Genomic DNA, 15352 nt, shown 5'->3' on the forward strand with positions numbered 1-15352 from the left:
GTGCAAGGGGTAGCTTTAAGAGAGTTCCCTCAAAGACAGGGTGACTCAGAGCAATTAACAAGGAAAGGATGTGTGGTCCAAGCACCGTGGCAGGGCAGAAAATGAAATCAGGGGTCAGTCAGTGCCTGGAGGCCTGGACCAGCCTTCAGAGGCAGTTTCGCCCCACCCAGCTCCGCACCCCCCTCTCCCCCGCTTGCCTGAAACTGTGCCACAAAGGTGTGAGGTCCAGAGGCAGGCGGGAAGGTGCACACAGGCCCCAGCTCACGCCTCTGTGAAGTCAGTGAAATGCACTTGGATGTGTGGGAAGAATCAGCTCACAGGCACCCCTGGCCTTCTCTGTGAGCTGCAAGGACAGAACATTCTTACCCAGAGTGAGGATGGAGCCTGAGGGAGGGAAAGCATCATTTTCTCAGCTCAATGTTGGTATGAAGGGCTTCCCGATGGGAATTTGGTCACATGCACACCTCGCCCCGCCCCCAGCCTGAAATCCACTGGCTGTGGAATCAGGCTGAAAATTCTAAAACGGTTGCACCCGAATGGTTTACTAAGAGGTGAGGGGTTATTAAAGATCCAATTACTGGGATTGCCTCGAGGTTTTCCTTTTATAAACTCGAGAGCTATTTGTTTCAAACAGTGAGTTGATCTGAGAAAAACCTCCCAACCACAAATCCAGGACTGCCCGTGTCAAGACAGAGCTATATGGTTACTAAGAAAACTTGCTTTAAACCCATCTGAACTCTGTAGACATTCCATCAAGCAGATGTGTGTTTGCGCAGTGGAAAATGCAGCACAGATGTTAAAAGGTAAATATTTTTCTAAGCTCTAGCCCATGGGTGGATTAGACACCTACATCTATCAGGGTGCATATTTTTCTTGGATATAACCATAAACCAGCACTGTTTCGGTCCTAAATGGGCAGTGTTCAAATAGCCTCAGTGATGCAGTGCAAATAAAAGAAACCCATCGTCGCTAATGCTCCTCTCCAGCGCGGGCCCTGGAGAGCGGCTCTTTCCTCTGGCCTCTGTAACAGGGGCTAAAGATGGATTTCTGCCACACGCGGCAGCCCTGGAGCAGCCCGCCTGAGCCAGGATGAAAGGAAAGCAGGCCAACTGAGGGAGCCATGGGAAAGCCCGACGGTGCGGAGGTTTTGTGTCCTCTCCCATCCTCCCCCTCACCCCAGTCCAGCAAAGCCACAAACACCCCAAGGAGTTTCGAACATGCCAGCAGAGCACCCCGGGGATGCTCTGGGGTCCCGTGCTGGTAACCAGGGGCCCGGGCAGCAGAGAGCGCTTGCTTCCCACATGTGCCAGCCCTGCCCTGGCTCTGCCCCACCGGACCAGGGCCAGCAGCAGAGTCACACAGCTGCCCAGATGTTGGCCAAGCTGCCGGAAGGATGCTGGGAAAAGTCAGCCCTTGAGGAGACCCAGGTGGAGAGCAGAGGAGCAGGGCCCGGTGGAAAGAGGTGGCCGAGGAGGGCCGGCCCTTTGCCAGCTCTCAGCAGGGGACCCGCACGCTTGCCGGCCGCTGAGGCCCCGCGGCCTGGGTCTCCAGGTTCCAGCCGCCCGCAGGCTTAGCCGTGAGCCCAGCTTCAAGATACAGGGACGCTGCAGCACCGCAGAGGTCTCCTGATGCTCAGGGCACGCCGCTGTGAACAAATCCAGCACAGGCTTCAAAAACATATCTACCGCACTGCTTTCACATGCGTCGGTTTATCACGGACGTGCCCAGCACCACGCCAGGCCCAGGCAGGGAGTGGGCACGGGCAGGGTTTACTCTGGAGGAGAAAAACCAACCACACCCCAAAGAACTGCCTGAAAGGATGGAAGAGGTGTTCCTGTGTACACAGCGCGGATTACTAATGCGAGAGAAGCCGAGAAGCCACCGAGAAAATGCTACAAGTGCGGAGACAGTATATTTGTTGGTGCTTCTGACGCTCGCCTTTTGCCTTTTCGTCCCGTAAACTTCAGAGAAGAGTAGCAGGTTGCTTGTCACTCAGCACATGAAAGAGCTTTTCAAAGAAGGATGTGCCAGGCGAGGCTTTGTCAATGCTGTATTTTCACTAACGCGAATCATAACATTAGCAGTGTCTATTGTTACACTGTTTCTATTGTTACCATTCCCAGTAGTAAAAATATAAAGAATATGCAAATCGCTGATAAGGAAGGTTAGAGGAAAATGGCAAAAAAAAAGACCCAACCACTTAAATAGGGTAGCAAGCAGCGGGTGAGGAGACTGGTAGGATGCGGGAGGGAAGGGAGCCAAATGCAGCCTGCTAGGGACACACCTCCCAAGCGCCTTCCCTCCAGCCCGGGTTCTGGTAACTTCCTACCGTGCGAGAAAAACTTCCAGCCACCACGGGAGCACTGGGTTGTGCCGAAGTCGACAAGGGAGCATGCGCTTGGACTGAATGCACTAGGATGTTTTAACCGTTGGCAAAGCAACCAACAGGACAAGCTCAGATAAAGACTAAACCCCCCTGGTGTCCCACCAGCTCCGGCTCACTGTGAACTGCTGGGCATGGAGGTCACTAGACATTTGCTATGCGTGGACAGGTGCATGTAATTACGGATATCGGATGCTGACTCTTTTTACAGAAGTGAGTTTCCACTGTGCCTCCTGTTTTGTAATTTTTTTCTTTTTATACTTAACCAAAGTGGTTTGACCTAGTGCATCCTCAGTGTGAGCCAGGGCTGCAAGGGGTGTGCAGGGGACCTCAGAGAACCCCACAAGGATCCCTTGTTCCTCTGAAGCCCCTCAAAGCTGCACATGCGCGTCTTCCTTTGCGCCCCGGGAGTCTCATTTACGTAACTCCAAGACCAAAGTGTGCATTTTCTTCTTCCATTCCTTAGAGGCGGAGAGACTTCCTCCAAATGGTGCTTGATGCCCGACATTCTGCCGCCTCCCTGGGCCTGGAGAGCTTTGACATCGTCAGACAAGTCTTCTCCCCTGAGTGCGCGGCCACTCCTTCCCGGCAAGGCCAGCCCCGACTCCTGTCCCAGACCTTGACCGTGGATGAGGTGGTGGGCCAGGCCTTCATCTTCCTCATCGCTGGCTATGAGATCATCACTAACACGCTCTCTTTCGCCACCTACCTGCTGGCCACCCACCCTGAGTGCCAAGAGAAGCTTCTGCGTGAGGTGGACCGCTTCAACCAGAAACACGTGAGTAGACACGCGGTGAAATCCGCGGGCTGGCTGCCTGCGCGTTCTCTGCTTATAGTCTATGTTTATAAGACGAAGGAGGGCGGTTGCCCACCTTCTTTGTGTCTCCGATTTAGCAAGTAAAATGTAGTGTTCAGAACAACCGAAAACAAGAAAATGATCAAGTAAATCGGGTACATACTCTCACTGTCCGGGGGTACGCCATGAAACCAGGTCTGGCTTGGCAAAGCTGCCAGGCCAAGTGGCCGGGTTGGGGGACATAGTTTCCCAGTGCTTGATCGTGGGGTCCCCATGCCCAGCCGTAAGCCAGAAACTGCAGCCAAGTTGGGGTGGTACCCCAAGAAAGAGCGACGATCAGGGGGTGGTGAGGAGAAAGCCTTTAACAGAGGAAGGTGAAATGGGGTGTTCAGCACTGAGCCCCTATTCCAGGTATCCCTTCTAGGTGCTATCCCTCTAGGATGGAGCTGAAGCAAATTCTCAAGGGTGCCAAGCTAGACATTACCATCTCTTTACTATCTGGAGGCTTTTGTATGTATTGTTTTGACCTAGGAGTTGTTAAAGAAAAAATTATTTTCACAATCTGTGCTTTGAGAAGGAAGGCCGCCATCATGGAGTCCTTCCTATTGCGTTCTGATATTCACAATGTCGGGAGGTAACCTGTTCTGCTATTGGAACCATCTGAATTTTTTTTTCATCTATTAAGCTGAAAATGTCTTCCAAGAAAATTTCATTTCTTTATCCCAGTGGGGAAGTCGACGCAAGGTTGGCCTTTCTTCTGTGTGTTAACTGCGTTACTAATTGCTTCAGCGCCGGGGTCACCATGAGCTTGGCGTCCACTCAGGGTTCTCTGATGTTATTTGACATCTGCCAGGCCAAGTGTCCCAATCCACTGCTTGTACAGTTGATTTGTTGAGTCTAGATGCAAGAGTTTATATTTATCCTTATTATTACTCAAGTCAGTCAAAATAATTTTGAATCTTGATTCCACCATCTGTCATCTTAGCAATTCCTCCAGCTTTGTGTCATCTGAGACTTGCTAAGCATGTCTCCTATTTCATCCAAGTCATTGATTAAAATGTTGAACAGGACAGGGCTTCCCTCCAGGTTGACATTGATCCATTAATCAATATTTGTTGGACATGGACTCTCAACAGCCATGAATCCAAATAACCTGCTCCACTCCCCATCTTACCCTGTTTTACTGGTAGTTGTGGTGTTTTTTCATGGGGGTGGGGGGTTGGGACCAAAGATGATTGGGGTGCATTACTATGAGAGAAGTAAGGATAGCTGAGGGGCATATCTATTAGGATGCATTTAATAGCAGTTTATAAAGCCCACCCACCCAAACAACCCAAGTGCAAAAAGCAGGGAGGGGGAACTTTTCAGAACAAATAACTAAGTAGGGCCTCCCTGGTAGCAGGAGGGGTTAAGTCTCAGCACTATGAAGCTATCCGCAGCCACTGCAGCACAAGTTCGATCCCCAGCCAGGGAGCTACCCACATGACTCAGCAGACCTCTCCTGTCTCACCCACTGCTCCCCTCAGCAGTGTATTTCTGTAGATCCACCTGTTCTGCTCCCCACTGGTGAATCCTCTCACCCCCCATCCCCCACACCTCAGGCCTATACCCCAGCTCTTGTATGCATAAATAAATATAATAAATCTTGAATTAAAAAAAAAGACAAATAACTAGATAGCTCAGGTATAGATGTGGCCTTCAGGCAAATCTCTACCCAGTCTTGAAAGAGGTGCTCAGATTCTAGTTCTGGCTCTAATTCCTTCAGTCACACCCTCCTCACTAAATCCTGAGCGCCTGCCAGGAGTGCTTGGGCTCCAGGCTTCCTTGCTAGTAAAGTATCTATGTCCCAAAATTCCCAGCAAGAGTTGTGAGTTCACACTGCAGGGAATGCTTAGATCACGCATGACCCATCTGTGAACCAACAGCCTTGGCCAGGAGGACAGAGCACATTAAGCCAAACAACCACACCCACCCCATCAACTTGCATGTCTGAGAACTTGAGAAAGCACCTTCCAGAAGAAGCTCTAGCTACTACTCCTGGAAGGCAATGGAGGGAAGTCAGCCCTCTGGTCTCAAAGAAACCAGCAAGCAGGCTAAATTAAGTCACGATCCTCACAGCCAAGGAATTGCCCAGTGAAAAACAATGTTATGTCTCCTAAAACAATAGCTCCCTTCCTGAAGTCTCAGCGCTATCACCACTACAGCCTGAGTTCAATCCCTGGTCAGGGAGCTACCCACATATGGCCAACAGACCTTTCCTGTCTTGCCCGCTGCTCCCCTCAGCAGTGTATTTTAGTAGATCCACCTCTTCTGTTCCCCACTCTGTTCTCTCTCTCTCTCTCTCTCACACACACACAGCCGTATCTCTGGCCTACACACAAAAATAAATAAAATTAAAAAAAGAAAAGCTCCCTTCCAAACAAAATCCTCCAGGGCAATGGAAGACAACAAGCAATCAAATCTAGGCGGTGCAGTGACATCTGGACAGCTATGGGGCTCTAAGTGTCTGTCCCGTGTCATGACATCTGGTTAAATGCACCTGCCAGGAGGATCCAGGGCATGTTTCCAGAGGCTTCCACTCAAAAGCCCTCCCACACACAACTTCCTACCTCTGACATGGCCTTAGCTTATCATGCTCTCAAGGAAGGTGACAGTGTCTCACCAAACCCTGGCCTCCTTCTAATGTCCCCAGCCTAGGATGGGGGCTTCTTTCCCCAAAGAACAGCTCCCGCGGGGCTGAGCAGAATGCTGGAACCAAGACTCCCATCGACAAATCTAGTTTTTACTAGAGAAAGGCCCTCAAACTTTAGTGCGTATAAAACCATGTGGGAACATAATTTAAAACACATCTCCCAGGGCCCTGCCCTCAGAGGTTCTGATTCTGATTACCTGGACTAGGGCTGAGGAAACGGATTTTTCAATAAACCCCCTAGGTGGTGTTGATGCAGGTGGTCCCTAGTTCCATTTTGAGAACACAGCTTCAGTCTCTTGGAGAGAGGGTCCGCAGCCCTGCCCCAGCCATTCCAGACCCCCAGGTCATTTTCTTTCTCTCTACAGCTGGGACTGCTTCCAAGAAACAGGAGTACACAGAGGCTGTGTTTTATAAAAGATAAATTTGGTGATCACAATAGTGGTAATAGTTGTATAGTCTTGTACATGGTACGCATGCTGTTTTTCTTTTATTTTCTTCCTTTTTTTAAAAAACTATAATCAGAGTTCTGTTAATATGGGCCATCTGTCAGGACATGGAAATGCAGATTAGATGTTCACACATTAGATATTTTCCTGAAAATATTCCTGAAAATTTGCATGTAAAGTATGTCTTGTTAGAATTTTCCTGCTGGTTTCCATTCAACAAATATTTCTTGAGTGCCAGTTTATGCCAGACTCCAGCTCCACCCTCCCCGCCCCACACACACAGGGGTGTTCTGACCTAGCTCTCCTGTGGTATCCCGGAGAGCCCCACACATCTCATTAGCTGGCCTTTCCTGCTATTTGTCGATGAGATCACTGGGTTTGAGCTCTAGAGTTTCTTTTCCCTGAGCAATGAAGTGCCCTGTGAGGATCCAATGACAGCTATGCCCTCTCCCCCAGAGAGAGAGTGTGTGTGCGCCCTGCATCTGTCAGGATTCTTTCTATTGACCGTGATAGAAAACTCAATCCAGACTAGCTCAGGGGGCTGCTGACCTGCATGACTGAAACTCCAGAGAGCAGGGCTGCCTTCAGGTACGGCTTGACGTGGGCCTTCAGACTCACCGGAACTCACGTCATTGCCATTATCTCCACGTCTCTCAGCCCCAGGTGCACTGGGCACACTTCCTAGGGAGGATCCCCAGAGGCCTCAAGATAACTGTGTAGGGCCTCCCCTGGTGGCGCAGCGGTTGAGCGCTGTGCTGCAAGGCTGCCCACAGCCTCTGCAGTGCCGGTTTGATCCCCGGTCACTGGCGAGGGTCCCACATGGCGCTACAGACCCCTCCTGCTGTGCCCGCTGCTCCCTTCAGCAGTGTATTTCATCAGTCTGCCTGTTCTGCTCCCCGCTCTGGCTCTGGTGAATTCTCTCACCCTCCCGCGCTTCTGACTGTGCCCAGTGCTTGTATAAATAAATAAATAAATCTTAAAAAAAAAAAAAAAGACAGCTGTGCAGTGGGTGTTCTGAGCAGTCTGAACTGAGGAGACACAAACACGGAACCCCTTTTGGTCTCCTATTGTTCATTTTAAACGTGCTCTGATGGATCCCTTTTCCCTTCCCCTGAGGACACCCTGGACAGATCCCAGAGGTTTCTGATCACTTTTAGGCACTAGAAAGTTCAGATCAGTCTGGTCCATTTTACAAGTTCACTCTCCAATCCAATCTAAGGCCTTTCTCTCTAGCGGGGCAGACCTGTGGCCCGAGGGAGCTGCCCTGTAAGGGGACGTGCTCCTTCACCATCACCCCCTCCTCCCTCTGCCCCGCCTGGGCCCTACTCCCGGCCTGCACCTGTGAACAGATGCCAAGTCCTGCCTGACTGGGGCGCCTCTCCGGGCCTCCCCTGCAGTGGCTTCGGGCATGGCACAGATTCAGTTTTCAGAGGCTACTGGGAATCCCCACGGCGCAGGGCTCACAGTTCCTACCTCACCGCGTCTTGGGGCTGGGGTCCCCCGGCGGCAGTCTAGACAAGACGGACAGCGCCTCGATGCCCCGGCAGCGTCCACGTGTGCCCTGGAGACCCATGTTGGCCACACCGACAGGGGCTGCTCCCTCCGCTGTCCCCCTTCTGCCTTGACGTCTCTCTCGGCTACTCCTCCTGCGCCCCAGCAGCAGGAAGGGCACCAGGCCTGCGGCCGCAGCGGAGGAGGAGCACCTGGGCCAGGAAACACCAGGCTCGGGCAGCTGCTGCCCTGAGTCCCGCTCCTTGGCGCGCAACTGCGGAGGGCTCTTCGTGAGGCAGGAGGCTCCTCATTCTGACAAGTTTTCCTTCAGTCCCGCTGAATCTCTTCACGGACTGAGGACTGGGTGTAGCGGCAGGAGTGGGCACAGGGCAGGTTTTCTTATTCCAGCAGCCGGCGAAGGAGGAATCCTGGCGCCCTCAGTGGCTTTGCAGGCTTTTATTGGGATTTTACTGGGTACACAGCAGGCAGGGGTGCCAGGGGGGCGGGCAGGAGGCTGGCAGGCACCCAGCCCCCAGGAAGCCTTCACTCCTTCTGGGCTCTCAGGCCTTCTCTGGTGGGCTCTGCCTCTCTGCTCTCCTGGCGTCCCCGTGACGCCGCCCTTATAAGCCCCGTCTTAGCCCAGGTGTCCCCACTTACGCATGCCCACACCCTACTCCAGGTGCCCGCCATCAGGCATGCCTTCGGGACTGCAGGGATCCATCATCAATCCTAATGGCGGGAGGGCAGAAAAGCCTGATACTTTTTCACCTTACCCTACACAGGGGTGGCGGGGGCTGGTGGGAAGAAGGGGCGTCTCGCCCCTGAAGTCTCAGCTGAAGTCTCGAGGTATCTCCCGGAGAAGGATTGGTTCGTGTGCCCACCCCTCGGTCACCAGGGCTGATGGGCAGTAAGACTCTCTGATTGGCTTAGACCTGGGTCACTCACACCATCTGGAGGGAGAACTTGAGTGGAGGAGGGTGGGTCCCCAGCTCCCTGTGGCTGGAAGTGGAGTCCACGGCTGCTGGGTGGTCAGGAAATGCGCCCACCACGTGCGCAGACTCCGGGGTCCGCAGATTAGAAATGCCCACTTACAGATTGGTTCGCCGTCACACTCCTGGTTCTCCAGAACTTTCCCAAACTAGCCTTTCAAAGTCGAAGGGGCAAGTGCTGCCAGCAATGTTGTGCTTCCGAAAGATGTGCGTCCCTGCTCCTCCGTACTGCTAATCAGAGGGGACCACTTGGCTCCGAGTCTCCTGGGATTTCCACAGACACAGTGCTTTCTTGCGGGGTAGGAGGAGAGCTGGCTGGGCAGTTGGCCTTCTTGTATCCTTTTCCCACTCAAGATATAAAATCGTCAGTGCTGAAAAATTCAGGAGCTCTGCTGGAACAGAAGGCCACCTGCGGCACATGGAAGGATGCTCGAAGGTCTCCCTTTCCTGGCGGGGATTGTCGTAATACACGTCTTCCCCATTCTGTCTGGAAGACTCCATCTCCCACCACCTGTTCTGACTCAAGCGACCTTGATTGCCTCGCCTTTCCCAGTATTGATAGATTTCTGCTCCAGCTTATAATTCATGCCGCTCAGCTGCTTCCTTGAAAGCCACGTGTGTTTTTGTATTTTCTTCCAAATCATCTGGCTTTTGGAATTTTGTCTGGCCTGCTCGTCTCTCCATCCCCCATCAGAATTCAACTTACATCCACCTTCCTCAAGTCACTCAGTCTCTTGGAGAGCTCTCTTTCTGCCGCGCTTCCTCGGCGTGAAGAGGAGGTGCATTCACTGAATTCAGTGGTGGAGGATCAGGGAAAGGTTTGCACACTTAGAAAGTTGAGCAGACGTACCAATTATATTATGGGCCTTTGTGATGCAGATGCTTCTTTGTGTTCTTCAATCTCTGCTTTTGAAAAGGGTGAGAGGAAGAAAACAACGTCTTTCTATATAAATTGTTCTTGTTAGAGCTTGAGCACTTTATGTTGAAATTATTGACTTTTGATCTGGCAAAACCATTCTCTTCTCTTCTTTCTGGTGCTGGACTGTGCCAGCCAAAATTTATAGCCCATTTTCCTTCTGCTTAATTGTTGTTATAAATCTGCTGTGCAGAACCCAGTTGTAAATTTATCACAAATTGGACTGGATTGATATACCGCCTCTCTTTAGGATAATTTGAACACAGTTATGCCTTAGAAGGAAGGCCAAATCCTTAAAACTTCTCTTGACGAGCTGCTTTGTAACCATTATAAATATCTAATTAAAATACAACTTACTCTTTCTTTTTTCTCTGAAGAATAAAAGAACATTCCATGCTGGGTGTTTCAGCTGATTAGCTCTTGCTGCTAATGTGAGCAAGGTTGAGGATTTGTTCCTTGAAGCAGTTGGAGGACCTCAAAGGAGAAAAACATATTCTATGGCTATAAAAAAATAGCCATTTTGCCCCCAACCAGCTGTTTTATAAATACACATCCTTTATCACGGGGAGAGCAGGAAGGGTTAGATGAAAAAAATGAATGGCTTAACACAAATTCATCCTCACCATGGTAAAAAATGTCTCCTAATTTGGACCCCACCCAGGGCCAACGTTCAAGGTCATCTTCACACAAAGAGTAGGGCGTAGTTGACTTTGAGTCAATGAAAATCTAGGTCCGGAAGTTCCGGCGCCTCCGCGAGTTCCGGTGCGCCCCGAGGTTCTGCCGCACCAGAGCAGCGACAATGGACGAATCTCTGGTCACAACCTCAGGAGATTTTTTAAGTGTGATCTGAAACCACTGCCATCCATGGAGGGCCTGGAAAGATCTTAGAATTTTGGCAGGTAGCATTTTTAATAACGAACGTCATATGTCCTTGGGCAGCTTCTAGGAGCAAGGAAGGCAAACAGAATGTAAACTGATGGGAGAAGAGACGGTGGTACTAGAAGACATTTACGAGCTAAGAAATATCTGGAGGATATGGAGAGATAAATCACTGCACCTTCCAAGATGATTCTGAACAACCACTCAAACTATTCTTTAATGCCCAGAAATGTATGGCTTCTTCTACTTAATCCATTTCTTCTATACAACATGAAGAAAACAAGTGCAAAGGATAGACTAAGGTCATGGACTACAGGTGCTTTGCTGGTTTCTAAATTCCTGCTATGAGTGAGACCATCCAGTGTTTTTCGTCTTCTTTCTGGCTTATTTCACTGAGCATGATCCCTTCCAGCGCCATCCATGATGCTGCAAATGGCATGTGTTTATCTTTTTTGATGGCTGAGTAATATTCCATGGTGTATATGCACCACATCTTCTTGATCCAGTCATCTATTTTGGGGCATTTGGGTTGTTTCCCTATCTTAGCTATTGTAAATATTGCTGCTATAAACAGGGGTGCAGGTGCCCTTTTGAATTAATGGTTCTGTGTCCTTTGGGTAAATACCTAGGAGTGGAATTGCTGGATCATATGGAAGCTCTATGTTTAGTAGGTCCAGAAATCTCCACACAGCTCTCCATAGTGGTTGGACCAGTTTGCACTCCCACCAGCAGTGCAGAGAGTTCCTTTTTCTCCACAACCTCACCAACATTTGTTGTTTCTAGTTTTTTTAATACGTGCCATTCTCACTGGTGTGAGAGGGTATCTCATGGTAGTTTTGATTTGCATTTCCCTGATGCCAAGTGATGTTGAACATTTTTTCATATGCCTGTTGGCCATTTGCATTTCCTCTTTGGAGAAGTTCCTTTTTAGCTCTTCTGCCCATTTTGTGACTGGATTATTTACTTTGTTTCTTTGAGTCTCTTCAGCTTGCTAAGAGCATTCATTATTCTATGAGGACATCAGAAGTCTGCATACTTAAATCTCTAGAAACTTCTAAATATTGATCTTACACATGATCATCACCAAAGAAATCTTTCAGGATCAGTACAATCCTGATTACTTTCTGAACTGTGTAGGTTTTTTTCTGATTCATCAATGAAAAATACTTGTTTTAGAATTGAAAAATCCCCATAGTTTGCCCCCTCTTGTCACCGATGAAGACATGGAGGTGCCGCTGAAAGCCATCTTCCCTTGGCGCCCAGGGGCCCTAGGAGGAGACAGTGATGATCACTGAGGAAGGGAAGGGCAGCCGTAGTCTCTTCTGACTTTCTGGAGAAGCAGCTGTCAATAGTTCTCCTGAAGCCTCCTAATAAAGGTTAAAGGTTCCATTTAACTAAACCCCTAGCGGGGCCTCCAGGATGGCCTAGGGGTTAGGCTCAGCGCGCTCACCGCTGCGGCCTGAGTTCAAGCCCCAGCCAGGGAGCTACCCGCAAGGAGCGTGGGAGTTAGCCCCCGCGAGGGGGCATGGAGCTAGAGCGCATGTGGTGCAGCAGAAGGTCTCTTCTCTCTGTGCCTGCTGCTCCACTATGCTCTGTGCTTCAGATCTCCCCTCGCCCCGCCCCTCCCTGAATATAAACCTGACACCTAGATACTCCCGAGTGTAAACCAAATAATGAGAGTATCAGTCGTGATTAAGAACTACCATGCCACTAAACACCCCTCTGTATGTAACACCCCCCCGTAGTACCTTTGAGTTTTTAATTTTGGCATTTGATGTATATTATAAATGAACTAAACCATTTGTTCTTTCCCTATATTAATGACTGTTTTGTTCTTTAAGTCAGCCTTAATATTCTCATACAAATCATATAAACATACTATATGAGTTTTAAAAAAAAGAGTCAATGAAAATCTAGAAGTGGATTTATCCCCATGGAGAAAGTATCCTTCCCTTTGCCCAGAGTCCTGTTGGTCCACATTTTAGGAGGGGTAAGTTCAGGTGTTCCCCACAGATTCAAGTTCCCCCCACACACATGTCCAGGGCTCAGTGGTTCTTCTGAATGCTTCCCTTCCAACAAATAAAGCACAACAGGGCCCGCAAGTGACCAAGCACAAGGAAAGAGGTCGGAATCAAGAACAATGGAGAACTCTAAAGTCAAACTGTAAAACAAGCACAAGAATGGAGACACCAGCAGGGTGAGCTCAGTTCCAGGCTGCAGTTCCAGCCATCAGGTGCGGCGACTATAAAACTGAATGTGCTGTGACTCCCCTGGGGATCTTAAATGCAGGTTCTGATTCAGGACATCGAGATGAGGCCTGAGAATCTGCATTTCCAGAAAGCGCCCACGAGACACTAAAGCTGCCAGTCCATGGCCCACACTGAGAAGCCAGGTGCTGAGCCCTAGATACTGCCTCTCTCAGTGGTGCGGGCAGTAGCAAGCACGTATTCCCATCCTAGTTTAAGTACTGATGTTCTGCAATGACTTTACCTTTTGTTACTAAATGGAAATAGTTTCACAATTATTCCAGTAGGAACAATGCCACACTCACTGGACTAGTGAGAGATAAAGTGATACAGGAGTTACCCAAATCTGGGTAATGTCCTAAAAATATCTTGCTACCTCCAGTAATTTTCTCCAGGGTGAGACACTAGGGGGAGTCTTTGAGTTGATAGAATGTTGTCATGGCAACAAAGTTGGCAACCAGCGCCTTCTTTCAGGACTTACGGTAGAATGGGGACCCAGGATGCACAGCCAAAGGGCACCCACCCAGCTGGACCTGGAAGGCTGGGAGCACCATCAGCACCATAGCTCCCCTGCTGAGCCCTGAGTGTGCGCCGCCCTTCTCAGCGCCAGCGGAGAGGCTGTGTCCAAGCACTGTGGTCAAAGAGCACTTTCCTGATGCTGTTTCCCCAGGACCTAGAGTGAAATCTGTGCTGTCTTCGCTGCAGAAGCAGGAGCTGCGGTGGGGCACACCTGGACTGTGTTCCATCCGCCCACTTCCTGTCCTTCATTCCAGAAGTGTCTGCCCGAGAGAAGTGGCCTTCTCCCCTCTCCCTGGCCTCCCAACAATTAATATGAGAGTAAAGAAGCTTGCCAGCCTCCACCAGGGGCTCCCGGGCCAGGTACCTGGAACCCTCTCCTAGAACTTATATGTGGCACCTGCTACCAAAGCAAGTCTGAGAAGGGGAAGGAAGACAGGTTAGGAGGCATCTGTGTTCCCCATTGGCAGACACTGTGAGCACCCCAAAGCAGGCTGACCGGTGCACCTGGATCAGGTGGCAGAGCCCAGGCCTTCCACTGCCTGTATGATTATTAGATACGATGCAGATTGTCTGCCTGTTCGGTCCTTGGGGACACTGCTGGCCGACAGGCTGTGCCCCCAGGGCTAACAGTGCTGTGAACGGGAACTGCCCAGGGCCAGGACCTCTTCTGCCACTCCCCAGGGTTCCAAATTCTTTCACATTGCCTGGGGATGTCCCCCCCCCAAAAAAAAAAAAACATTTAAAAAACCGACATTAGCGGCAGCTTCTCTGAGTACTTAACAGCTGCTTGGTACTTCACAGGCATTGAGTCCTCATGCCAATCCTACTCTTTCCCATTTTACAGATGAGGAAAATGGAGGCTCTGATTGCAGAGTCTATGCCCTCCCCGTGTGATACACTGCAGCTCCCTGCCATTCACCCTGGACTCAGACATCTGGTCCAACAAACAGCCCAAGTCCATCCTGAGGAACAGGAAATAGCTTCTTACCTCAGAGCCCAGCTGCAGTCCACTAGTGCCTTCTGGTAGTCCCCAAGTTTTCTATAGGCCTGAATGACACAGAGAGCTGATGCTCACACACATCTCTGCGATCCCCAGTCTTGAGTCGATATAGAAAGAGCAGTGGACCAGTTGAGGGGTTCACTGTGGAGTCCGCAGTGACCCATGTGGAAATGACTTCATACTCTTCCCAGGCGTCACAGCAGGGCAGCCCTACCCCCAGGCCTTGCTCCATCCAGAGACTCAGAGAAGCATCTCCCCCTCCTGCCCTCGCCTCCCTGCTTCCTCATCCTGCCCACTGCTCTACTTTCTCTCCTCTTTACAGTAATATTTAGTCGTCTTTGCCTTGTTGGGTGCAAAAGAAACCATCCCATCCCCCTCTGGGTTCTTCTAGGCTGGGAAATAATCAAAGAAGCAACACATAGATTGATGAGAGAAAAAGAAAAAAGTTTCATAATAACAGAAACATGTCTACTCTGTGTGCTGGAGACACCAGCATGACAGAACAGCTCACCGTGTGGCTGAGACACCACCTCAAGTAGCGCTAAGTCAGAGGCCTTGGCGGGGAGGGGAGACAGGGAGGGTCAGTGATGGAGCGTCCCCAGGAAAGGTGCAGAGGCCCTTAAATAGGGAACGTCACATATAAATATCAAAAGGAAACTCCACCTAACCTTAGAGTCCCTCCCATGAACTCAAACTTTGCCAAAAATACATATTTGAGGGTAGAAGACTTTTGCTCCCCTGAGGTCCCTCTCTTTCCCTTATTCTTTTTTTTTTTAAAGATTATTTATGCATCCTAGAGCTGGGGTACAGGCCAGAGATGCGGGGGGTGAGAGGATTCACCAGAGACAGAGCGGGGAACAGAACAGGCAGACTGACTGAAATCCACTGCTGAGGGGAGCAGCGGGCGAGACAGGAGAGGTCTGCTGCGCCATGTGGGTATCAACCTGGCCGGCCAGGGATCAAACTCGTGCTGCAGAGGCCGCAGATTGTTTCGT

At 50.2% G+C, this 15352-nt stretch overlaps 1 protein-coding gene across 1 annotated transcript in view; it reads left to right on the forward strand.

The window, feature by feature from the left end:
* Positions 1 to 15352, forward strand: part of TBXAS1 (thromboxane A synthase 1) — a 133106-nt gene that overhangs the window by 84222 nt on the left and 33532 nt on the right. The window contains exon 9 of the mRNA XM_054692725.1: positions 2850 to 3161. Within this exon, the coding sequence (XP_054548700.1) occupies positions 2850 to 3161 (312 nt within the window). The remainder of the gene's footprint in view (positions 1 to 2849; positions 3162 to 15352) is intronic.

This window comes from Talpa occidentalis, unplaced genomic scaffold (genome assembly GCF_014898055.3).
Source record: "Talpa occidentalis isolate TD23 unplaced genomic scaffold, MPIMG_talOcc4v2.1, whole genome shotgun sequence".
In the NCBI taxonomy this organism is placed as follows: Eukaryota; Metazoa; Chordata; class Mammalia; order Eulipotyphla; family Talpidae; genus Talpa; species Talpa occidentalis.